This window comes from Rutidosis leptorrhynchoides, chromosome 1 (genome assembly GCF_046630445.1).
Source record: "Rutidosis leptorrhynchoides isolate AG116_Rl617_1_P2 chromosome 1, CSIRO_AGI_Rlap_v1, whole genome shotgun sequence".
Lineage (NCBI taxonomy): Eukaryota > Viridiplantae > Streptophyta > Magnoliopsida > Asterales > Asteraceae > Rutidosis > Rutidosis leptorrhynchoides.
In genome coordinates, this window is record NC_092333.1 from 218,114,310 (window position 1) to 218,130,487 (window position 16,178).

The window sequence follows — 16,178 nt, forward strand, 5'->3', positions numbered from 1 at the left end:
ACGTTTATTTTGCATTCAAACTATGTTACTTTTGAAACAATGTATTTGTAACGACCTATGGGTCACGTACTATTATTTTTGCTTGCTATTCGTAGAAGCATACTTTTGGATGTTAAACATTTGACGTTGGTTAAAACGTCACCTTTTATCATGAATGCAAACTTATTTTGAAACAGCATATAGTATTTGACCTTGTAATGATCCTGTTGTTGATGATTCGTACACGATGGTTTTGTACGGGGCATCACACATATGCTCATGTGCCAGATCAGAAGAGGACGAAGCTTGATGATAAAAGGGAGAAAGTCATATTCATGGGCTATGACTCAAGTTCGAAGGGTTACAAGTTATACAATCCCAAGACCGGTAAAATAATCTCAAGTCGAGATGTGGTGTTCGATGAAGAAGCAACATGGGATTGGAATGTTCCCGAAGAGGAGAACTACGACTTTCTCCCTTATCCATTCGAAAGTACTGCAAGGAATGAAGAATATCTAGAAGTTCAAGAACCTTCTAGTACACCATCTCCGCACTCTCCACGTACTCCAACCACTACACTAAATGAAGTGACACCAACATCAGAAGGAGTATCAAGTAGGCTACAACATCACACAAGGAGAATTATGAGTTGTACGAGGTAACCCAGCCTATGGAGGATCTATCATTTTTCTGCCTTCTTGCCGATTGTGAGCCAATAAGTTATGAAGACGCATCAAAAATCTAAAAGTGGAAACGTGCTATGGACGAAGAGATTTAAGCAATCGAGAAGAATAAAACGTGGGATCTTGCCACACTACCATAGTACATAAGGCTATTGGTGTAAAATGGGTGTACAAATCCAAGGAGAATTCCAAAGGTGAAGTTGAAAGATATAAGGCAAGGTTGGTGGCGAAGGGATATAGTCAACGAGCCGGCATAAACTATGACAAGGTATTTGCCCCCGTCGCTAGTCTAGAAACTATAAGATTAATAATCTCACTTGCGGCTCAACATAATTGAAAGATTTATCAAATGGATGTCAAATCCACGTTCCTTAATGGCCACTTAAAAGAAGAAGTCTATATAGAACAACCTTCGGGATACATCGTGAAAGGCCAAGAGAATAAGGTGCTAAAATTGAAAAAGGCCTTATACAGGTTGAAGCTAGCGCCCCGGGCATGGAATAGCAGGATAGACAAGTATTTCCAGCAGAATGACTTTACGAAATGCCCCCATGAGCATGCCCTCTACACCAAAGTTAGCAATGATGGAGATGTTATGATTGTGTGCCTATACGTGGATGACTTGATATTCACCGGTAGTAATCCCAAAATGTTTGAGGAGTTCAAGAAAGTAATGGTTCGGGAGTTCGAGATGATCGACATTGGACTTATGGCTTACTATCTTGGGATCGAGGCAAAACAAAAGAAAGAAGGAATATTCATATCCCAAGAAGGTTATGCGAATGAGGTGCTCAAGAAGTTTAAGATGAATGACTGCAAGTCAATGAACACACCGGTGGATTGCAATCTCAAATTGTCAAAAGATGATGAAGGATACTTGGTGGACCCAACACAATATAAGAGTTTGGTTGGAAGTCTGAGGTACCTAACCTGCACGAGGCCAGATATTCTCTACGGAGTTGGAATAGTAAGTCGATACATGGAAGCACCTACAATAAATCACTTGAAAGCATCCAAGTAGATACTTTGCTACATCAAAGGTACGATTAACTATGGCCTATTTTATTCGCCTTCTGACCACTTCAAGCTAGTTAGATACAGTGATAGTGATTGGGCTGGAGACATCGATGATCATAAGAGTACGAGTGGTTTCATGTTCTATATGGGAGATACGACGTTCACATAGAGCTCGAAGAAGCAACCCATTATGACTCTGTCAACGTGTGAAGCCGAGTTTGTAGCAGCAACATCGTGCACCTGTCATGCAATATGGCTCAGGAAGTTACTAAATGAGCTTAAGTTTTTTCAAAAGGAACCTACAGAGATATGTGTGGATAACAAGTCTGCAATTTCTCTAGCAAAGAATCCAGTCTTCCATGATCGAAGCAAACACATTGATACAAAATACCATTACATAAGGGAGTGTGTTACAAATAAAGAGGTGCAGATAAAGTACGCGAAGTCACTTGACCAAGTTGCTGATATTTTCACAAATCCCCTAAAACACGAGACATTTCAGAGATTACAGAATATGTTCAGAGTGACGAAATCAAGTTTAAGGGGGGCTGTTGGAAACTAAATTTGATTTTGGGCTATGTGTTTTAGATTTGGGCTTGCAAGTATCCAAGTATTTTGGATCAAGATTGTAGTCCATTATGTAGAAACTTCCTGTAATATCTAGTAGTGAAAGTGTGTAGAAAAAACTTGTAAAATATCTAAAGATAATACTTAGAAAATATCTAGATAATGCTTAGGAAATATCTAGATATTAGTAGATGATGAAGAGTTCTAGACTACTCCATTGAGTAGTATAAATAGAGGGCTTCACCCCTCATTTGTAATCAAGCAATTAAATAAGCAATAAACAAAACTTTCAAGATCAATCAAACATCTAAATCATCAATCCTCTCTTCCACAAATAATATACATAACCTCCTATTTCTAACAATAACTGCTCAGCTGTTGCGTTTTCCTCTTTGGTCCCAACCACCGCAACCACCACCTTCTCACCTCTCTCTCTCTCATCTCTCTCACATAATTCTGTTTTCATTTAGAACCACTGTTACCATCATCATGAGCCTCTTCTGTAACTATACGAACACCATTCAAACACCCACCTGTTTCATCTACGAACCACCCATTTTCTGTTTAACTGTTACTGCTAGTTTTCTATTTTTCTGTTTCTACCCATCGCATATAACAACCATCAAACACCACCTATATCTTTGTTCCTGATGACAACCGTAAACCATCACTAGTTGAACACCATCACCACTCGATCACTGCTAATATTCTCTTCTATTTTTCTTATTCAATGTGACGACCCAAAAATTTCTGATCAAATTTAAACCTAAACTTAATATGATTTCGACACGATAAGCAAAGTCTGTAATATTGAGTCTCGAAAACTTTGGAACCGTTTACATGAATGCATTTAACCTTTGACAATTCCCGACGATTCACGAATAATTGTTATAAATAAATATGCATGTGTGTGTATGTATATATATATATATATATATATATATATATATATATATATATATATATATATATATATATATATAATTGTATGTATAATAAATTAAGATAATAAAATACAATTTAATCATTTGAATTGAATATTTAAATTAATACATAAAATAACTAAGTTGCTATTAAAATGAACATATACATATATATTAAAAATATAATAATATTCAATATATATTATCATAGAATATATTATCAATATGACATAAATAATAATATATAAATATTTTCAATTTAATTATTAGTTTAAACATAATTGTTATATATTATTATTATTATCTTTATTATTATTAATATTAATGTTAATATCTGTAATATCAGTATTATTATCTCTGATATAAAATATATACATATGAAATTAGTGTACATATAACTTGTTATGTCTACATTATTACTTGTAGTAGTATTATATAGTATTATCGTCATTTTGATATTTACCATTATAAATATCATTATTTATTATTACTAATATTAGTATGATTATTATTATTATTAGAAAATAATACAATTGTTATCATTAATAATATTATTATCATTTGAATTATTATTAAATAACATTTTCACACTACTACATTTCGGCTCATTTAGAGCCCTCCATTTAGACGTGTTCACTATATAACACGTCTATTTTATCAAACGGAACACGTCTAATTAAGATTTTTACACAAAAAAACATGGAACACGTCTAATTAAGATTCGCAACACGTCTAATTAGATATATTCAACACGTCTAAATAAGTTTAACACCTCTAATTGGTAACCACGTCTAATTACTTTTACCAGGAACACCTCTAATTGACAACACGTCTAAAAAGTATTCCAACTAACACGTCTAATTAACAACACATCTAATTATGTCTACCAGGAACACGTCTATATGAAACAACAACACGTCTAATTGGCAACACGTCTAATTAGATTTTCCGGGAACACGTCTAATAAGTTTCAAAACACACGTCTAATTAGTTTTTAAGTAACGCCTTTAACTGTGACACGTCTAAATAAGTTAACGGGATATATATGTTAACGATCTCCGTTTAATCAACCTAACCCTTAAAGTTCTATTAGTGTTAGTCTATCGAAACTACCGAACACGTCTAATTAAACAAACAATGTAACGGGTTATTTAGGGTTCCATATTGAACGGGGTTAATAAACAAACACGTCTAATTAATAGGAAGTTAGTTAGTTACGGAAGAGTTAGGAAATAATTTGATAACTAGGAATGGATTTTGATAAGTATATATAATATAATTATAATATTATAAAATTTTATATACCTTAAATAAATAAGATTTATATTGAAGTTATAAATAATATAAAATATAAAAAATCTTTTCATAAATATAAAAACACACGTTTTTTTTTTTCCGGCTTGCTCTTGTTTGCTTGTTTAGCTTCGTCGCAGGATTCAAAGATAATGGAGACTTCAACATCATCAGAGGTAATTGAATATTTCTTTTTCTTTATACACTTGGGCGTTTGTTCTGAAAGTTTGTATAAATATATCACATGATTCACACATGTTTGAAGCATGCGTATAAATCAGGTTTATAACACATGTTTGATTGGATCTATAGCACAAGAATTTGACTATATAACACACCATGATTCACACGATTACCCAACACGATTGTAGACATGTAGTGCAGACCTGGAGCAGAACTGGACAAACAAACGACACACAACCATCTAACTGTTTTAACACGCCAGATTACACAACACGATTCTAAACATCATACAACACTATATTAACAACATTTAAACTTTATTAACATCATATAAACACACTATATATAACCTATAACATATAAACCCTTATTATGCAATGAACGAAAGTTATACTATATAGTAACAATAAGCAAACACAACCTCATAGTAGTAGCAGAACCAACCGGGTCAGCTTAAACAAAACCTGGATAACAACTCAACGCTATGTTTGGTGAAGTAATAACAACTCAAAACCTGGATAACAAAACCTTGATAACCTGATTATTTACCTGCTGCACACTATGGCAACCAAAAGAAAACCAAACATATAAACCTATTCTAATATGTAAGACCCTAATAATAATTGTACATCAGTGTAATTATGGTACATGAAGTGTGGGTGACCTTGTATATTAAAACAGAGGTCAGAGGGTGAACTGAGCAGGGTGCGCTCAGCGCACACTTAGGGGTGCGCCTGGCGCACTCCTCACTGTAGCCGGGTTCTGTTGTTTTATTCAGATATTTTGATGGGCATTTTGGTAATTTCACTTGTGGACGTATTGGAGGCCAGTAGGTCAGATCTTGGGGTATCATTCACTCCATTTTCAACAACCTTATCTTCTTCACTTTAATTTTGGAGAGAGAGTGTGATTTCTTGAGTGAGAAAGCTTAAATCCAAGAGGAAAAAGTTGTTCTCGGGCCAAAGTGCGGGTATTAAAGTCGTTTATCTACTCACTAGCTACGTTGGGGTTGTAGTGGTAAGCTCTAATCTTGATTTCCTTACTTTGATTTTGTGTAGGGTTTGGGTTTGGGTAAATGAAGAACATAAAACCCATATTTGTTGATTTTGGGTGTTATTGGGTAAGATGGAGTCATGAAGACTCAATGGTAACTAACTTAGGGCTTCAAAGTGTTAATTGATGTTATGAGTCCTAATTGGTTAGTTAATTACTAGCACACCTAGCTAATTGGTAAATGGGTGTTAGTTGGGTTAGTGGATGACCCGAAGTGGGTGTGTTGACTTTAAATGAGTCAAAGGGGTTAATGATTTACATAGTTTGAGATTATGGGTATGAATTACCCTAATTGTGTTATAGTTAGTGTTGATAGACCTTAATCACTAGCTTTTAGGTGATTGACGATGGTCTTGACCCTTAAGGGGCGGTTTTGGTGAAAATGGGGCATTTAATGCATTTAAGTCATTAAATGCGCTTGAGTGAATTGTTGGTGTTTAGCCCAACAAGTTTGTTTGTTGATTGAGTACTTATTGTATTAGGTACTCGGCTTTGAAGCATTCGGAAGTATAAAATCATCACCAAATCGTTGAGGTGAGTGGAATAATTATATATGTATGTATATGATTTATTTGCTTGTGGGGTATGGGTTAAAGTTCGATGTTGACGATACCATATCCTAGAGTATATTGTTGGTATGTTTTGATGAGGGTTTAAGTTCGATGTTGACGATACCTCATGTATGGATTTAAAGTTTGATGTTGACGAAGCCATACCGCTATTGTAGTGAAATTCGATGAGGGTTTTAAGTTCGATGTTGATGATACCTCATATGTGGGTTTAAGTTCGATGTTGACGATACCACATTTATTGGGACGAATGGGAATTAAGTTCGATGTTGATGATACCATTCGTTGAGCTAGCCTTGGGATTCGAATACTAATGGATGTTGTGAACATCAATGCTTATGTATTGTGTTGTAACGTATTGTGTTGTTGCACTATATGATATTGTTATACTAGCTTATGTTATCGAGGATTTAGCGTTATACATTATAAAGGTATGCTAATTATGTTGCTAGTATGTATGCGGATATGTTGTAAGTGTTTGCAAGTAAGTAAGTTATATATGTATATGTATAATTATTGTATTCACTAAGCTTTGCTTACCCTCTCGTTGTTTATCTTTTTATAGGCTCGGGCGTTGATAAGGGTAAGGGCGTACGGTTGGATTAGAGATTTTCCGCTTGTTGTTTGACAGGGGACGCTTTTGGATGTGATAGCTTTTGGAGTTTGACCGAGATGTGGGTAGTTTAACCCCAAACACCATGCTCTTAGTGTCGTTTGGAATTTAAACTAGTGTGGTCGAAACTCGAACTTTGGTATGAAACTCGTAAAACGGCCGATGTGGGCCCCATTTTGTAACACTCATTTTATTATTGAATTGTGTGAGTTTTAACCATTATAACATGTTGTGAAAAGCGTTTCGTCTAAATATGTCGGGAAGTGGGAGATCTTTAATTGAAAATTGACAAAACCGGACAGAACTGAATGTGGGCCTGTGCGCGCCGCGCACCCCAAGGGGTGCGCGTGGCGCACTCTACTGATAAAAAAAAAAAATTTGTTTCGCGTATTCGCTTGCTTATTGGTTTGGGTTGTTACATAATATATATATGCCTAATGCAGAAACCAACCTACGTTTCGTTTGGTGAAGTAATAACAACTCAACGCTCACTTCAATTTAGAAAAAAAAACCCATGAGGTAGTATACATGTCAAATCATACCCAATAACCAATATGATAAGCAATGTTGACCTTATAACCACCTTCAGTGGCAATCAGAACCCAAAGTACAATCAGTACCCTAATAATAACCCTAAGTACAGTTGCATTGGCAAATTACCATAAACAAAGACAGTTATATTAGCAGATCAAAACTTCATACAAAAGGAGCATCACAAATATTCATTAGCTCCAATATAAAGTAGAGTCACAAATATACATTAACAAACATAGTTATGTTAGCATCAATAATATTCATCACAAATTACAATTTTATTGGATTGTTCTCACTCATACCTGTGCCATCTTTGACGAAAACATTTTTTGAAAGTTCTATAATAAGATTCTTTCAGACTTCCTTCTTCTTGGTGGAGGACTGGGTTTCATTCTGAAATTTGTTAGCCCTGCATCAATAAGTCTAATCAGTGGATCTTACTCTGTATTAACTTCTTCCATCAACATTTCTTCATCAACATCGTCAGAAAATGATGCAAGTTTTTCTGCTTCATTAACCTTTTTAGACTCTCCATCTTTTATTTCTCGAACCACAAAATCTTCTTCTTTATCCACATTTTCTTCTTCGTCTTCATTCATCACCATCTGGACATTATCATATGAAACATACTCTGCATCTTCTTCAATCACTGCATCTTTTTTTTCCTTGATGTTGTCATGAACATTTAAATTTTCATCAGGCTTTTCTTTTTCAACATCCTGTTCATTAACAAACATGAATAACTAAATGTGGTAAGTAATTTAAAAGTATAGAAAAAAACAACATTTAGTTAAATCAGTTACCTTTATGTGTTTCGATTGTTTCACTATTTTTTTGGTGAATTTCTGATGTTGAACATCCTTTCCATCATCAACATCCTCATCTTCATCAACATCCTTTTCACTTTCACCTTCCCCTTCATCAGCACCTTCCACTAAATTATCAACTTCCCATTCATCATCACCTTCCACTTCATCTTCATCATCAGCCCTCTCATCAACATCTTTTTCATCTTCATCATTCTCTTCATCATCAACATCTTCTTCATCATTATCATCATTATCTTCATCATCAACATCCTCACCATCATCACTCTTTTCATTTTCTTGAGGCCATTCATCAGCACCTTCCACTTCATTATCACCTTCATCTTCATTATCAGCCTTCTCACCAACATCCTTTTCATCTTCATCATTCTCTTCATCATCAACATCTTCTTCATCATCATCATTATTCTCTTCATCCTCTTCATCATCAAGCTTTTCCTTTTCCTGAGACTTCTCATTAGCACCTTCCACTTCATTATCACCATCATCTTCATCATCAGACTTCTCTTCATCATCAACATCATCTTCATGACCAGAATTCTCATCAACATCCTCTTCATCATCTTCTTTCTCTTCATCATCTACATCTTCTTCTTCATCATCATTCTCTTCTTCATCATCATTATCTTCATCAACAACATTCTCTTCATCATCTTGCTTTTGGTTTTCCTGAGACTTCTGATTAGCAAACATGAAATATAAAATGTAGTAAGTAAGCATTTAAATATTGTAAGAAACATAACATCAGTTAAATCAGTTACCCTCGTTCCTTTATCGTCTGATTTCTGTTTCTTTGTGATTTTGTTGTATCCTATTGTGCTACTTATACCCCTTTTTCGACCACCGTGTTCCTTCCCCACATGAGTTAACAAGGCATCCCCGCCTTCTTTATTTGTCCTAACCTAGAAAAAAAAACACAAGTAATTAATTATAGAAAAATTATGAGTTGGTTAGTCTAAAAATTCAAATATAAATATATTACAATTTTCTCTACAAGCGGCGCAGATGTTTCTACTGCCGTCTTCCCTTTGTCATCCTGCTTCATCCTGCCCAGCACGTAATACCTCGCTGCAGGATCTTTGATATTGTGGTATGGTGTACGTTTATGAGGATCATTTGCTTCTGTATCCCATTGTGCTTTTTTCCCACGATATCCCGAACAACCAACTCGAGCATACTTTTCTTTTGCTTTTTTGAAAGCGTTCTTCCTGCCTTTTTCTCTTAGTTCCTACACAGTTTTAATGCAATTAAATGACTTTTTCAAAGCGTTACAATATCAAAATGTACCTCCAAACCTGATACAAATCAGGTTGAGTAGCACTTACTCGTCTAGCAGGCGTAGCTTCGATTGCACAAAATTTTTGCCATTTTTCTGGAGTTATGAAATCGTAATCTTTTACTTCCACATAAGGAAGCTTGCCTTCATCCATATACGTTCTTAACTTACGCTTGAATCTCGTAAACGCTGTGTTGCATTTTTGCAGTGTTGTTTTTCGTGCAAAACCGTCTTCAATATTATGAAGTTCCTGTATAATGTAATCTACTGTAAGTGTTGAATGTTGTAACATATATAAATAAATAGTAATTAATCAAAATCTTATATTTAAATACCTTTATTTTGCTTCATAAAGTTTGTTTCTGATCAGGAGACACATGCTTCCAATCCTTTACAAGGAAATCACAAGTGGTCCTAGTTAAAACGCCAATGTTGGTCGAAAAAATAGCTTGGGTTTTTCCAATGGCTTGGCCAAACTCGTCAAATTAAATGTTCAACTGAACAACAGCTGACTTCTTTTTCAGTTTGTTTACACTTCTTTTTTTAATTTTTTGTTGCATCTGTACACAAAATGCAATAGAAAAGATACACATCAAATGCAATAGAAAAGACACACATCTAGGCACATGCATATACAAATTAAGATCATAGTACAACAAACACAGGCTTATACACCTTAATATCATTTCAAATAAATCCAGTCTTATTATTGTGTTATGAATAACACAGCAAACATATCACACATACACAATATGCAATAACAAGGAAATTGACCGAACTCATAACCAAACCCATTTCAAAGACTAATTGCGCGACAATAATATTCACGTTTATTTCTGAACAAAAAAAAGTAATAAATTTAGATTATCAAATAAACATAATTAATTATTGATTATAATTACTGGTAGGAATTAACCTTTGAAAGACACTCTTTTTCTCTTGTAATACGATGCTTCGTGTAAGCCATGGTAGCACAGTAGAATCGTGCAGAGTTTGAATCTAAAATAGAACAGAAATCGAATAGGGTATCGAACAATTAGGGTTTACCGATTCAAGTGATTTGGGTTGCTTGGCGGTTTTTTTTAGAACACAGACCGATAACAAAAGAGAAATGATAATGAGGTAATGGGATTATGATCGATAAAAACTCAATTGATTTTGATTTGGGGTTTTTTTTTACAGTATACCATAAGTGATATTTTTAAAGAAAATAAATGTAAATTTGTCAGGTTTACACAATTGCTTAGATGGTTAGGACGTTGCTTGGTAGAGAGGAGGTCGTGGGTTCTAGTCCTATTTCCAACTTTTTAAATTCTTTATTATTAATAATGTATTAACTTTTTTCAATGTTGCTTGTAGATGGATCGAAATACTTGGATGTACGAGATAGGTCGAGCTACCGCTGAGTTTATGGATAGTGTAGATGAATTTATTACAGTTGCCGAGACTGATCAACTAGAAAAAGGAAACAATGCAATTTGTTGTCCTTGTAAGAAATGCAAAAATGCACGGTGGTATGCTGATTCAACTGATATCAAAAGTCATCTAATTGCACACGGATTTATGAGAGGGTACACATGTTGGTCTTTTCATGGTGAGTCAGTAGCTGACCTTAACCCGTCTGTTTCGGATAACGATACCGATAATGAAGAAGATTCATACAATAGTGACAATAATGTTAATTTTGATGACATGTTTGACGATTTGGATATGGAGGATAATGTTGCTGATAAGTGTCATGACAGATTACAACAACTATTTGTTGACGCTGAAAAACCTTTATATACCGGTTGTATGAATTTTACAAAACTTTCCGCCGTGATACAACTAGTTAACTTAAAATCAAACAATGGTTGGAGCGACACAAGTTTCACTAGCCTGTTAGAGTTGTTGAACAAAATGCTACCAGAAGGTAATGAGTTGCCGGTTTCAACATACCAAGCAAAGAAATTAATGTGCCCAATGGGATTGGAAATACAAAGAATACATGCTTGTCCAAATGATTGTATGTTATACAGGAATGAAGACAAAGACCTACATCAATGTAAGGTATGTGGTACATCTAGGTATAAACATGGAAAACCGACTGATAATGCTGATAGTGATGTGTCGGAAAATGGACCTCCTGCAAAATTATTGTGGTACTTGCCTATCATACCACGATTAAAGAGACTATATGCGAATGAGAAAGATGCAAAATTTTTACGTTGGCATGCTGAAGATCGTAAAAATGATGGTAAAATGCGACATGTGGCCGATTCACTTCAATGGAAAAATTTTGATAAAGATTTTGAAGAATTTGGGGATGAGATACGTAATATAAGGTTCGGACTCAGTTCAGATGGAATTAATCCATTCGGAGATTTGAGTAGCCGTCATAGCACGTGGCCTGTTCTTCTATGTATTTATAACCTACCACCTTGGCTATGTATGAGAAGAAAATACATAATGATGTCTCTTTTGATTCAAGGCCCAAAGCAACCTGGAAATGACATTGATGTTTATTTGCAACCATTAGTTGATGAAATGATGGAATTATGGAGTACCGGCATACACATTTATGATGCATACAAGAAAGAATACTTCCAACTACGGGCAATGCTTTTTTGCACCATTAATGATTTTCCTGCTTATGGTAACTTGTCTGGATATAGTACGAAGGGGAAAAAGGCATGTCCTATTTGTGAGGAAAATACTCACTCGATATGGCTCACAAATTGTAAGAAACCTGCATTTATGGGGCATCGGAGAGAGCTTGCTGAGAATCACCTGTACCGTAAAAAGTCAGATTTATTTGATGGTACTATAGAGGATAGAACACTACCACCACCATTGGATGGAGAAACTACACTCTCCAAAGTTTCTAATATAAATGTTGTGTTGGGAAAGAAAGGGGTTGGTCCTCCCAAAGGTATTTGGAAGAAAAAATCTATTTTTTGGAAATTACCCTACTGGAAGCATTTACGAGTCCGACATTGTATTGATGTTATGCATATTGAGAAAAATGTTTGTGAAAGTTTGATAGGGTTACTGTTGAACATTCCTAGAAAAACAAAAGATGGAATTAAAGTTAGAAGGGACATGGAATTAATGAATATCAGACCAGAGCTACAACCTAAAGATATTGATGGAAGGTCCACCAAGTTTCTTCCTCCGGCCTGTTATACTATGTCGAAGGTCGAGAAAACTAAATTTTGTCAATGTTTACATGGTATTAAGGTTCCATCAGGATACTCTGCTAACATTAGGAAGTTGGTTTCGATGAAAGATTTGAAGTTACTTGGTATGAAGTCACATGATTGTCATGTACTAATGACCCAGATGATTCATATCGCAATTCGTGAAATTCTACCCAATCGTATTCGACACACAATTACAAAACTATGCTTATTTTTCAACATGATTCATTCAAAGGTGATTGATCCTGGTGTGCTGGATGAATATCAAAGAGATATCATACTTACTCTTTGCGAACTCGAGATGTACTTTCCACCTTCTTTCTTTGATGTCATGGTTCATTTGGTATCTCATATTGTAGGAGAAATAAAGGTATGTGGTCCAGTTTTCTTACGGTATATGTATCCATTTGAAAGATATATGGGTATCTTGAAAGGTTATGTAAGGAACCTTAATCGACCAGAAGGCAGTATCGTTGAAGGATATGCATCTGAAGAGGTGATTGAATTCTGCACAAACTATATGGATGGGTTTAAAAGTGTCGGGATTCCACAAAGTCGTCATGAAGGAAGACTATCAGGTCAAGGGACACTTGGGAGCAAGACGGGCTATTCAAATGTTTTCGATTATCAAGAGGCACATTTCAATGTCTTACAACACACTACATCTATTGATCCGTTCATACAAGAACACATGTCGTTCTTGAGACAACAATACCCTAAAAAGAGTGCAAAGTGGTTGGCAAATCAACATAAAAATACTTTTTCAGAATGGTTGAAAGACAAAGTTAGGAGGACACTTCTAAATATTGATAAAACGGTCGAAGCTTTGGGATTTGCCCCTAAACATGTGTTCCAATATCAAGGATATAACATAAATGGGTATACCTTTTACACTAAAGCTCAAGATAAGAAGAGTAAAACCCAAAACAGCGGTGTCACGGTGATAGCCTCGTCGGCGGAATTCACCATGGTCAATCGTGAAGAAAGATCAAGGATCGCCAAAAAATCGTATTATGGTGTCATTCAAGAAATATGGGAATTAGATTATGGTGATTCGTACACTATACCCTTGTTCAAGTGTAAGTGGGTTGCTAATGATCGCGGTGTTCAAGTTGATGAAGATGGTTTTACAACTGTTAATCTTTCCACCAATGGATATAAAGAAGAACCATTCATTCTAGCAAAACTAGTTACTCATGTATTCTTATCGAAGACCCAAAGGATCCTAGATGGCATGTGGTTCAGTATGGAAAACGACGGATTGTTGGTGTCGAGTGAAATGTCCCGTTCTTATTGATTAAAAACGTTCCATATTAATTGATTTCGTTGCGAGGTTTTGACCTCTATATGAGACGTTTTTCAAAGACTGCATTCATTTTTAAAACAAACCATAACCTTTATTTCATAAATAAAGGTTTAAAAAGCTTTACGTAGATTATCAAATAATGATAATCTAAAATATCCTGTTTACACACGACCATTACATAATGGTTTACAATACAAATATGTTACATCGAAATCAGTTTCTTGAATGCAGTTTTTACACAATATCATACAAACATGGACTCCAAATCTTGTCCTTATTTTAGTATGCAACAGCGGAAGCTCTTAATATTCACCTGAGAATAAACATGCTTTAAACGTCAACAAAAATGTTGGTGAGTTATAGGTTTAACCTATATATATCAAATCGTAACAATAGACCACAAGATTTCATATTTCAATACACATCCCATACATAGAGATAAAAATCATTCATATGGTGAACACCTGGTAACCGAAAATAACAAGATGCATATATAAGAATATCCCCATCATTCCGGGACACCCTTCGGATATGATATAAATTTCGAAGTACTAAAGCATCCGGTACTTTGGATGGGGTTTGTTAGGCCCAACAGATCTATCTTTAGGATTCGCGTCAATTAGGGTGTCTGTTCCCTAATTCTTAGATTACCAGAATTAATAAAAAGGGGCATATTCGATTTCGATAATTCAACCATAGAATGTAGTTTCACGTACTTGTGTCTATTTTGTAAATCATTTATAAAACCTGCATGTATTCTCATCCCAAAAATATTAGATTTTAAAAGTGGGACTATAACTCACTTTCACAGATTTTTACTTCGTCGGGAAGTAAGACTTGGCCACTGTTGATTCACGAACCTATAACAATATATACATATATATTAAAGTATGTTCAAAATATATTTACAACACTTTTAATATATTTTGATGTTTTAAGTTTATTAAGTCAGCTGTCCTCGTTAGTAACCTATAACTAGTTGTCCACAGTTAGATGTACAGAAATAAATCGATAAATATTATCTTGAATCAATCCACGACCCAGTGTATACGTATCTCAGTATTGATCACAACTCAAACTATATATATTTTGGAATCAACCTCAACCCTGTATAGCTAACTCCAACATTCACATATAGAGTGTCTATGGTTGTTCCGAAATATATATAGATGTGTCGACATGATAGGTCGAAACATTGTATACGTGTCTATGGTATCTCAAGATTACATAATATACAATACAAGTTGATTAAGTTATGGTTGGAATAGATTTGTTACCAATTTTCACGTAGCTAAAATGAGAAAAATTATCCAATCTTGTTTTACCCATAACTTCTTCATTTTAAATCCGTTTTGAGTGAATCAAATTGCTATGATTTCATATTGAACTCTATTTTATGAATCTAAACAGAAAAAGTATAGGTTTATAGTCGGAAAAATAAGTTACCAGTCGTTTTTGTAAAGGTAGTCATTTCAGTCGAAAGAACGACGTCTAGATGACCATTTTAGAAAACATACTTCCACTTTGAGTTTAACCATAATTTTTGGATATAGTTTCATGTTCATAATAAAAATCATTTTCTCAGAATAACAACTTTTAAATCAAAGTTTATCATAGTTTTTAATTAACTAACCCAAAACAGCCCGCGGTGTTACTACGACGGCGTAAATCCGGTTTTACGGTATTTTTCGTGTTTCCAGGTTTTAAATCATTAAGTTAGCATATCATATACATATAGAACATGTGTTTAGTTGATTTTAAAAGCCAAGTTAGAAGGATTAACTTTTGTTTGCGAACAAGTTTAGAATTAACTAAACTATGTTCTAGTGATTACAAGTTTAAACCTTCGAATAAGATAGCTTTATATGTATGAATCGAATGATGTTATGAACATCATTACTACCTTAATTTCCTTGGATAAACCTACTGGAAAAGAGAAAAATGGATCTAGCTTCAATGGATCCTTGGATGGCTCGAAGTTCTTGAAGCAGAATCATGACACGAAAACAAGTTCAAGTAAGATCATCACTTGAAATAAGATTGTTATAGTTATAGAAATTGAACCAAAGTTTGAATATGATTATTACCTTGTATTAGAATTATAACCTACTGTAAGAAACAAAGATTTCTTGAGGTTGGATGATCACCTTACAAGATTGGAAGTGAGCTAGCAAAC

General features: G+C 34.6%; 1 protein-coding gene across 1 annotated transcript; it reads left to right on the forward strand.

Annotated features, from left to right (window-relative positions):
- The first annotated feature begins 10,634 nt into the window (after window positions 1–10,634).
- Window positions 10,635–13,993, forward strand: LOC139894588 (uncharacterized). The gene is made up of 3 exons (XM_071877961.1): window positions 10,635–10,639; window positions 10,747–10,801; window positions 10,877–13,993. Exons 1-3 carry the CDS (start codon window positions 10,635–10,637, stop codon window positions 13,991–13,993), a joined length of 3,177 nt encoding a protein of 1,058 aa, XP_071734062.1.
- The last annotated feature ends 2,185 nt before the right edge of the window (window positions 13,994–16,178 follow it).